General features: G+C 39.4%; 1 protein-coding gene across 1 annotated transcript; it reads right to left on the bottom strand.

The window, feature by feature from the left end:
• Positions 1-6,214: 6,214 nt before the first annotated feature.
• Positions 6,215-9,250, bottom strand: LOC147498003 (uncharacterized). Its single transcript, XM_086563097.1, has 4 exons — positions 8,471-9,250; positions 7,805-8,225; positions 6,722-7,116; positions 6,215-6,496 (listed from the first exon to the last, which is right to left on the bottom strand). The coding sequence occupies exons 1-4, from the start codon at positions 9,248-9,250 to the stop codon at positions 6,215-6,217; spliced, it is 1,878 nt and encodes a 625-aa protein (XP_086419223.1).
• Between the last annotated feature and the right edge of the window lie 2,229 nt (positions 9,251-11,479).

Below are 11,479 nucleotides of genomic sequence, written 5' to 3'. Positions count from 1 at the left end.
GTTTGCATGATTTGGGTTTCATTCATCGAACCTTGTCCAAACTTAACCTGCAAAAAATCAAAGTCCAAAACGAAAATAAGAAGAATATCATTCGAAGAAAACGACAAAAGGAAAAAAAAAACATTACTTCTGACAAGACGAAAGTGATAAAAAAAACATTACATTGCAACTTAGTTCCAGATCAGGAATAATGCAAACCATGTTATCAATTCGAATCAATCATTCAAAACTTCAACCACCTCTTACAAACATCTAGCAAAGCTGTAACGCCCCAATTTTCTAGACAACTGAATAAAAGAGCTCGATCCAAATATTCAACCATCTAATAAACCAAGACGCGAGCAGGTTTGACTCCCACGAGTCCAAACTCGAACTAAAACATAACGCAACCTCTAAACATCGTATTCTAAAAAATATTCGGCAGAGTTTCCTCTGTATTACCAATCTTCCATAAATTTAAAACCTATCCTAACATGAAAATCAAATAATATACTTTCATTTGATATATTAAAACTTTAACCGTAAACCCAACCACTAAAAATATATATTGATTCGTGGCACTGGCTACTTAACTATCTCGACAAATACTAGTTAAATCAAATAGCTGCAGCGCCCCGAAACCGATCTTTTACCCAAAATCGGTACTTCACACCAGGACGTTAATCCACGTCATAATTTGTAACTAATATATACATGCTAAGGTGGATTCATTATTAAAGACAATAAAGAAATAATAAATTATTACAAAACAATTTTAAAAAAATCAATTTAAAAATAAAATGAATAGGTAAAAGAACCGCTATATCAATTAAAGTGCGCTTCATTCACGTTCAATTGTTCTTAACTTGCCCGTATGCCTTGTCTAACTTATGGGAGCACCTGTTCATCCCTGCGAAGATACTTCAACGCTCACGTTGGATACGTAGTCAAGATATAATAATCAACGTACCTTTAGCAGCTTAATAAAACTTACCGTTTCCTTATTAAATCCTCGTAAGTGCATCGATTAACATAATCTCAAGAAAACGTTAGCATTCAATATAATTCAATATATCCATGCATAACACGTACAATTATATATTTCTCATGCCCAACTTCAACAGCGTTAAAAAAATATTAAACATTCGGTTTCCTTTCTCAAAGGGGTAGGGGTTTTGGGATCAAGCCAATCGTAGTTCTCCTATTTGGATAAGGATCTATGAGGATGGATTAAGCCATTCCGATGAGGAAGGCGGTATAGGTTCCTCACTCTTGTTCTAACCATGTAACGTTCCCTAACCGATTCTCAACCTTGAATCGGTATTATACATGTACGTCACTTCACTTCTAATCTTCGAGATTTCCCTGAATACTCAATCAAACAAACAACTCTCAATGCCAAAAAATGAATATTAACTTATTTATATTTGAACTAGCCCAAATATAATTACGCCAGAAAAATAAACACTAAATTTCGCGTGGCCTAGCGTTGTCCCTAGCAAATGGCATATGAGTGAATTGGATGCGGCCTGGAAGAGGCATGCAACGGCCTGGAGACGACCTGTAGAATGGTCTAGTGCGGCCTAGTGAGCTCGTGGATGAAACTAGAATAAATGCAATACTGATCGACCATAATATTTTTGCATTAGACGAATTCCAACAAATACTAACCACAAGGTAAGTGGTTCATTCCAAACTAGAGTTAGGTCGCCATACCTTTACGAACATATGGTGTCATGTAGTTGCATATACTAAAATTAAATAGATGGATGAAAGTCTACTGGAACTATAGTAGAGTGGATTTTCTCATCTCTCCAGCACATGCATGACTAAGTCCTCCTTCCACAAAGAACAGGTAGCATCTCCATCTCCTGAACTGAAAAGAATTATAAAATGATAATCCTACCAAGACAGGTTCCAATCTTTCTTTTTCCCGTGATGAGGCGTTCACCCTCCACAATCCATAAGCCACTAGCTAGCACATCTTTTTTTCAAGCAGGAGGTGCCACTCTCCAAAAATTCCCCTTTTCGCATCCCCCTCAGCCTTAGTTCGGTCATATTTCAATCAATAACCTTGAATATATGTAACATGGTGGAGATGAAAAAGTGAGGGCAAGAGATCGCATCCCGGAATCTCTCCCAGTGTTTTTCTTTTTAATTATCTTGGATGTGGGTCTCCTCTCTCATAGTAACTACCTATCTCGCTCCTCATCCAATCAAAGGAGGAGGTGTACTCTCCCCTTATCTCCTCCCAAAATCCTCCGACTAAACTAAGAATAAGCCCAAAATATAAGAGCACGCCCCAGATACAATAGGCCCAGTGCAATATAACATGCACACCAATAAAACAGGTCCAATCAAATTTCTAACAAAACCCAACCAATATAGCATGCCCAATATAATATAACAGGCCCATATAATAGCATAAACCCAAATAACAATAATAGAACATGCTCAATATTAATAGAAAAAGCCCAATAAAATGGCAAGTTTAAAATTTCACCAGCCCAATATAAACAACTATCCAAATCCATATAAAACTTATATCAAACCCCGCCAAATATATAAATGTTAAACCTCCGCCAACCGGATTCCCATGCATTAATGGTATAAACAATAAATTCACACTAAATAATAACTACACATCAACTAATTGTGTAAACTACTTAACAATTTACTCGTGTCAAATACAACTACGCAAGTCCATAGCAAAATCAATTATAACAAGGCAAGTCGAACGCGTAATTTCTTACATAAATGTTGAAATAGAATGAAAAATGGTCAAAATATCCGTTATTAAAATCCCGGTAATTACAAAAGCACTTTTGAAAAAATATATAACTCCTGTATTTAGGAGTAGTACCAACTGGGAAATGATTGCTTCTCATGTTAGGACAAACCCCTAAAAATAAAGTTCTTTGAACTAAACCATAATTAATTCCAAAAGAAACATAAGATAATATGCCGGACACAAAATGGGAAAAAAAACTTGTCATGGAGATTAATTACTTGATTTAGTTCCAATCAAGAGAAAGGACATGTCTCATATTTTTGACATGGAACAGGTTTGTGCCACACTCCCTATGCTTATGCTCGGTTTCTTTAGTCAAGTCTTAAGCACTTCAAGTTGTTTCAGGGAACCAAGGAAACATCCAGAGAGATCAAAGTTCACCAACCTTTAAACGGGGTTTCCTGATTTTTCTAAATTGTGGCATCTTCTGAGATCTAGAACCCTAAAACAAGAGAAATTATTCTCTGAAATTAGGAGCAAGGCTAAGATACCTCAAGCTTTTTGGGAGCCATATATCCTGATAAACAAATTCAATGTGATAATATAGTGTCACACTTCCTAGTAAATGTAATGGCTTGTTTAATGGGAATAAATGTTTTATTTCATGTAGCCTTAGCTATCTACAAGGTAAATGTTACCAGCACTAACTGGAATTAGACACTCAAAAAAGAAAACAATAATTATATAGATACAAAGAAAAAAAATTATTGGAAACAATGTGGCCTGACCTTGAAAAATAAAATTAGGAGAGTCAGTAAAAAAAGGTAGGATAAATTAATTAAGTGCGTTCAAGAAGCAAAACTAGTTTTTTTTTTTTGAAGAAGCTAGGGGTTCGGCAGACCCCAACTTGTATTAGTTATAATCTCATATACATTCTATCTTGCGCATCCTCCATTACAAGTTTAGATAGGGCACCATCCAAAGGAGGTAGGAAAAACAGCAAGGAGTCGTGTAAAACATTACATAGCTTTGACAAAAAGTCAGCTACCCGATTAGTCTCCCTATAAACATGTTTGAACTCCACTACTTCGAACTGATCTTTCAAAGCAATAATGGAAGCGACAATATTAAGACAGTACCAAGGGGGTTCCTCTTTGCCTATGATCGCCCGAATAGCACACTGTGAGTCAGACGCTTGATGGTTACTCTTGTAGCTCCAATGTCTACCGCACCCTTCATACCGGCTTCAATGGCTAAGAGCTCCCGGGTCATAATTGACTTCTTAGTAGAACTGCTGTGAATGCCGTTTCACTGCCCCTGTTTCATCTCTAATTGCTCCCCCAAATCCATTTGAGTCCTCGGTAACCGACCCATCAGTATTTATCATCAGCTCACCTAGTTTAGGCCTAAGCCAAGAGCACCAGCTGGGGTTCGTTTGTGTAAAGGAGACTTGTATACCGATTTTATCAATCGCCAGCCTTTGCGCCACGCTCTGGAACTTCCTTCAACACAGTTTGTAGATATATCTTCATCTCCTTTTGCACTCTGCTGAAAACTTGCTCTTCAGTACGTTGTTGCTGTTAAAATCTCCTCGCATTCCTTTCTCTCCAGATGGCGTAAACTGTTGTACAAACAATAGCTTTTATAATTTCAGCTTCCATAGTAGCAGAACGACATAGCTGCAACAATCTGTACCATTAAGAGGTTGACGCTCTAACACAACTGCTCAAACCCATCCACCTCTTCACCTTTTCCCACACTCCTCTTGTAAACTGGCAATCAAAGAACAAATGTTTCGAATTCTCTCTTGAGTTGTTGCAAAAACAACAATTCGACCGGGTTAATACCTTCCTCTTAACCAACCTGTCCTAGGTCGGTAATGCATTTGCAAAGAGCTGCCACCCTGTAAACGAATGTTTCGGAAGAACAAGCCTGCCCCATATCAACCTGTACCACTTCACCTTGTTTCGGATCTGCTTAAGAGCCTAGTATGCTGACTGGACAGTGAATCTACCCAATACTATTGGCGTCCAAATTACTTGGTCTAGAGAGAGTAGAGGGTTCAATTCAGTTCCTTCTATTTTCCTCTTGAGCGCACTGTCAGGCAAACTGGTAATGATCTGGTTCCATCTCCCATCTGTAATAAGCTCACTCACAAGAGCATTATCCGGAACATGAAGTAGTTGGACTGCTTCTGCCCACTGAATTAATGGAGCGTCATGACACCACGGATCATGCCAGACATAGGTCTGCCCACCCTTCGCTATCTGGTGCCTTTCAAACTTTTGAGTTGCTCCCCTGTGCTTCAAGACATTTCTCCAGACCCATGAGGCATCAGTTGGTACTTTCATAGTCCAAAAGTGTTGGTTTCTGATATGGTTTTCAACTGTCCACTGAACCCATAAGGAATCTTCATAGCTCGCAATTTTGAAAACTAGTCCACAATAGGCAGCCTTATTCCATGTCTTCGGATCCACAATGCCCAAGCCACCCCGATCTTTACCAAGTCCGAGTAAGCGTGACTTGCATGATGCATTTTGGAGATCATATCCGCCCCGACCAAAGGAATCTATTGCAAATCTTTGCGATGTCCTTCAAAGTTCTCTTGGGTAGGATGAAGGTTCTCACCAATGACATGAAGAGAAGAAAGGACAGATTGTATCAATTGGAGTCTTCCAAAGATGTGTTAGAGACTTATTCTTCCAATTTGATATCCTCTTTGTCACCATTTCTATCAAAGGCGGGCACTCCTTAATTCCCATTCTAGAAGCGGTGAGAGGAAGGCCTAAGTATGTTACCGGTGGCTGGACTAGTTGCACTTCCATGATATCCGCTAATTCCTGGGCTTCATGTTGACTCATACTACCCGCAAGTAGTGTAGTCTTCTGGCTACTCAACTTCAGACCAGTACATGCAGAGAACTCCTCAATGGTATTCTTCACAGCTTGAACTCAGATTGGGATCACCTTTACAAAACAGCAAGATGTCATCTGCAAAGCTAAGATGCGTAATGCTCAATTTCTTACATTTAGGATGGTAAGAATATTCCTTCGCTGCCACCTTATTCCTCAACATGCCACTGAGCACTTCCATTACTAAGACAAAAAGATAAGGCAAAAGTGGATCCCTTGGCGAAGACCTCTAGCACCGACAAAATAACCTTGCGTTCCATTTACTAAAATGGAGAAAAAGGTGAGGAGTAGCACATTTTAGTCCACTCAATGAACTTATCCGGGAATCTAAACCTTGCCATCACCATCTCAATAGTTTGCCCGCCTCCACCGTATCATATGCTTTGGTAATATCAATCTTGATAGAGCATCGTTTAGTCCCATGAGCCCTTGTGTATCCTCTAATAAGTTCATGAGCTAGTAAGAGGTTATCCCGAATGGATCCGCCTTGAATAAAGGCGGATTGTTGCATGGAGATGATATCAGGCATGAATGGCTTCATTCTATTAGTGAGCATTTTGGAGACACACTTATAGAGAACATTGCAGCAAAGCTATCGGTCGAACTCTTCCACCACGGATGGTGTTGCACATTTTGGGATGAGACACAAGTGAGTTGAGTTCACTCCTCTATGCACAGACTGAAGAGAGAAAATAGAAAGAATAGCTTGAACAAACTCATCTTTCACCCATTGCCAGTTCTTCTTAAAGAAAAAGGCATTGAACCCATCAGGTCCTGGGGCCTTATTATCCTCCATCTCAAATAGAGCTTGTTGAATCTCGGCCTCTGTAAAATCCTGTATCATAGTCTCTCGCTTCATCCGGGGACGAGAACCCTAGAAAAGTGAAGCCTCTCAAGGTAATCAGGATCACATCTAGCTGGGGACGGTTGTCCCAATAAGGTCTTATAGTAGTCAACAAAGGCTGCGGAGACTTCTTCATGCCCTTCCCTTCTAGTACCAGTATCGTCATTAAGAGCCCGGATCAAATTACCTTTTTTTCTCTTTTAAGCATCTTATGGAAAAACTCATTACATTTATCTCCATATTTCATCCAAATACATCGAAAGTACGGTGCCTGAGATCCTCACCTTCCATGATGATAAGCTGACAGAGGGTTGAACGTGCTTCTTTTTCCCTAGTGCATAGTAGAACATCCATTGGATTACTTTGCTGTGCTTTATGTATATACTTGAGTTCCTTCCTAGCAGCCTCAGTTTGCTTAGTTAAGTCCGAGCAGAAGAATTTTGCCCAGCTTTTCAACAGTTTGAGCTTTTGCGTCAGAATGAAGAGAGGGCTGCCATTCACTTGCACACTCCAAAATTGCAAAAAGGCGCCCAAGAACTCTGGATGGAGGATCCAAAAGTTACTAAACCTGAAAGGAGGACTAGTAGCAACTCTGTTGATGATAGCGATAACTATTGGAAAGTGATCTGAAGTACCCGGGGGCAAGTATTCTACATAAGAGTAGGAGAATGTAGTACTCCAGGCACTATTCACCAAGCATCGATCAATTTTAGACCACTTCCTATCAAAATTGGTCCATGTATAGAACGCCCCAATAGCTTTGAGATCATACAGCTCAGATGTGACAAGACAATCCCTGAAAGGGGTGGTTTCCCTAGGGTGCACCGCTTCTCCACCAATCCGTTCAAACGAATAAAGAACATTATTAAAGTCTCTTGCAACGCACCACTCTCCTTGTGTGCCATTGTGAATATTGCAAATTTCAGCTCATAGTCTTGTTCTATCTGCACTATTGTTACTTGCATATATCACAGTAAAAAAGAAAGATTTCAAAGAAGGGAGTAGATCAATCTTACAGTGTATAAGTTGCTCAGTCTCCTTTATTTTCGATAGTGCTATAACCCCAGGATCCCACGATATCCAGATTTTGCCACTGTCACTGCTACTGTAGTTGTTTACAAAAGGCCACGAAGGACAACAGAGACTACTGATAAGCTGAAACTTCTCTATTTGACTTTCGTCTCCACCATAGCAAAAAGACATAAATTATTCTCCCTTCTAAATTTATTCAGGTAACTAGCTTTATTGAGGTCATTAAGGCCTCGTACATTCCATACAACGAGCTTCGACATGACTACCGTTTATGTTTCCCCTTCCTCCCAGAACCCTTGTTCTTACCCTTCCCTTTGTTGCTGGAATTTTGTGGATTTTGTTGCTGCTTAGACTGAGCCCTTGTTATCACTTGCAAAGGAAGTAGGGCTAAGTCTTGTGGACTATGCTCATCATCAAAGAATTCTTTTTCAGTTTCGGAGAGGTCATCGTTAATGGTTTCTTCCTCCAGGGCAATTGCTTCATATAGAGCCTGTTCTCCTTGGAATTGTGCTTCCCCAGCATCTGTTGATTCATCATAAACCACTATCTCATTGTTGTTCACAGGAGACTCTTCATCCTCTTGTAATAAGAGAAATCTATTACCATACCCAGCTTGGTTATCTTGTACTATAGCTTCACCCCCCACTGAGTACCCTGGTTCTGGTATTGACTCCTCCACATTGGTATCAAGCTCGGAGAAGTAATACCCATCTCCCCTGTTATTGGACTAGTACCCAGGGCATTTTCATTATACAGACCGATTGATCGAACTGGTCCTTGCGCTGGAGCATCCCCACAAACTCCTCCTTCCTGTCGAGTATAAGGAACTACGGTATTATTTTGATCCTCCTGTAGGGCTGGTCCTATTATCCCAGTCTAATTGTTAGCCCCCAAGTTGGTGCTATTCCGCTGGTTTTCAATCCCTCCAACATTAGTTTCTAAACTAGTAGTGCCACTAGTTTCACCCCTCACCATATTTCGAGCATTCCATCTCCTCACAGTTCTAGCCCCACATCTGCTTGTGGAATGACCAAACTTGTTACATTTCTCACATGACAACGGTTTCCATGTATATTCAACTCCCACCGCTACTTCTCGTCCTTTCACCTTAAGCCGAACAGTAGGTTCATATTTATGGTTTACCGGGACCTCTACACATACCCTTGCAAACGACAGTCTCTTTCTTTTTGCCGTTGCGTCATCCATGAACATTGGCCCTGCTATCAAACTGGCAGTATAGGATAAACCATCCAAATTCCACATTTCTTTAGGAAGGTCATGCAGTTTCACCCAAATTGGAACTGTGGTGAGAACACTCCGCTGGCAGTCAATCTCAACACTCCACGACTTAAGAACAAAAATCCTACCTGCAATAAACACCGGACCCAATTCCAGAACCATCTGCCGATCTTCATTACTGGTAAAACTCAAATAAAAAAGCTCCTTATCAGTTGTAATTTCAAAGCTTGCTTTAAGCTTCCAAGTCTTAGTGAGAAAATCCCTGACAAATGGGAATGACAGCCGCTTATCTAGGAAATACCCAACTAAATAGTCATCCCATTGCTGGATACCTTGGTCGACCAGTTCGTCAGGAACCATGGCAACCCCATCATTGAGGATTGGAGAGAAGCTCCTCAAAGGAGTGAGAGACGATACCACCCCAGAACCATGGAACAGAGCACTCCACGAAGATGGAACAACATCTCTTACAGGAACAACATTACTAGCTTGATTGTTAAGACCGCTAACCATAATTACAGGAAAAGGACGGTACAAAGCCAAGAGTTTGAAAAGGAAGGAACAAAACCGGAAATTGCTTAAACTGGAAAGAAATGGAGGGAAGAAAGAGATAAGAATCTATTACCAACCAAAAATTACCATTCTAAGTAATAATTGGTGCATCGGATCAGGAAGCAGGATATCCTTAAGTTACTCCTGGTCTCCCTTTGAGTGTCTCCATTTTTAAGCCGGACCAAAGAATCTGAATGGTCTCAAGCAAAACTAGTTAGTTCTTCATTATGTGAGAAGTTGGACAAGTACAAATGAAAATCACGTGGTAATTAATGTAGACCATAAGCACCTCACACTTCCATCTAAAACAAGGTAATTACAACAGTAAGACTCTGTTTGGCAATAACAAGTTAAGTCGTACTAGGTGGTACTTAGCCATGTTTGGAGTATCCAATTCTTGTGGTTCATGTCCCAGAGATGATCAATAACATAAGGTGTTTGGTTATTGCCTACTCTTCCTCAAAACTTATTGCACCCCTACTACAACAGAAGGGATCTGTTGCAACGCAGCCTTTTGCAACACCTACTTTTCGTTGGTAAAGCATAGCATTTGCAAAGCCTAATGGCGCTGCTCAAACGTTTCCATCTTATTAGTACCACCTGATTGGGATATAATTGGTGTAACGCTAGCTGGCGTTGCAAAATCATTTGTTTAAATTTTTTGTTTAAGTGAAATTTCATTTTTAATGAAAAAATTGAGCACCAGCTACGGCGTAGTGGCCGCAAAAAAGTATTTTGCCTTTGGCAACGCCCTTGGCGTCTTTAATAAATTTAATATTATAATTTCTTGTTTTCACCGAATTTCTATTTTTCTATACGATTGTAATTAGCAGCGCTATTGGTGTCACATAACAGTATTGGGTGGGATGATTTTTGGTGGGAATTGTTTTGGCGGTTACCTTGCGCTAACAATTTGGGAAACCAAAAGAAACCCTACCCGAGAAAAGAAACTACTGCTACTCATAAAAAAAAAAGGATAAAAGCAAAAAAAAAAACCCCATTCTTCATCGACTGAGGAGGCCGAGTGTACCACAAAAATTGTTTCTTCAAATTTCTAAAAGCCATTTCTTTGGTTACTGATTCTCGACTGGTACGTCCTTTAAATTTAGAAAATATATACTTCAAGTTCTGATATTTGGTTTTGTATTTTTTGGAATTAAAGTTTGAAGCTTTGGTTATTACTTCAAACTTGAATCTTTGGTAATGTAGTATACTAGAATACGCTACTTCTAAAGAACTAGAAATTCAGAAAACAGATTTTTATGATGCAGAAATAAGACCAAGGTAACCTACTTCCCATGAGCTGTTTCTCCAGAGAGCATAATAGCATTAGCACCTTCTCTCACTGCTATTGCAATGTCAGAAACTTCTACCCTTGTAGGAGTTGGACAGCTTATCATGCTTTCCAACATGTTTGTTGCCACTATCACTGGTTTCTGCATGCTATGACACCTTCTAATGATTTCCTCTTGTTTAGAAGATAAAATGATGATTAGTGGTGTTGTGACACAGATAATTTCTTGTTTCACCTTAACAGATTCAAATCACAATCAGGTATGACCCACTCTCAATCTTTCAGCCAACCTTAAGGTCCTTTTAGACCCTTTAAGTAAAAGTAATAGTAATGAAATTAGGCCACTCAGATAGAGATAACCCAGGAAACATCCTTTTATGTTTCAGAACATTGACATATGCTCTAAAACAAGACCAGCCAGGAAACCAAACAAGACTTACAAAACAGGATATCAAATTATCGTACTAAGCTACTGAAGTAGTAGAATTCATCTTATGGAAATAGATTTGACCAAGCAAACCAGAACCGTGGGAATTCCAATTTTCTAAGTCAATTCATCAATTGAATTGGACTATTTGATTGGGAGTTCTTTAACATATACTAGCATACATCCTTCCATGATCAGCAAGATCATTGACTTTAAATGTTTGCAAAAATTATGATTTCATTTTTGGGATGATCACCACAGGAAAAACTATCTCTGAATGAGGAAGACGTCTTCAGATTAACCGAAAATCAATACTAAATAAGATCATTTTCACATAATATGCTCCATTCTCTGAGAAAATACTACTAGGTGATGTAGTAATTTCAAACAATATACTTCAAAGAGAAAATATACATGAATATACTGCGGGAATTTCAGATATACTCCATTCTCTCTTATCCCCTAGTCG

This window comes from Coptis chinensis, chromosome 5 (assembly GCF_015680905.1).
Source record: "Coptis chinensis isolate HL-2020 chromosome 5, ASM1568090v1, whole genome shotgun sequence".
Classification (NCBI taxonomy): domain Eukaryota; kingdom Viridiplantae; phylum Streptophyta; class Magnoliopsida; order Ranunculales; family Ranunculaceae; genus Coptis; species Coptis chinensis.
The sequence above is the reverse complement of the archived record's forward strand: the minus strand, read 5'-3'. Positions and strand labels throughout refer to the sequence as shown.

Coding starts and splice junctions, on each gene's coding strand:
- LOC147498003 (XM_086563097.1), bottom strand. CDS start 9,250: ATGGTTAGCGGTCTTAACAATCAAGCTAGTAATGTTGTTCCTGTAAGA. Junction 8,226..8,470: donor GATGGAATGCTCGAAATATG/GTGAGGGGTGAA, acceptor CCTGGGTACTAG/TCCAATAACAGGGGAGATGG. Junction 7,117..7,804: donor TTCCAGCAACAAAGGGAAGG/GTAAGAACAAGG, acceptor ACTCTTATGTAG/AATACTTGCCCCCGGGTACT.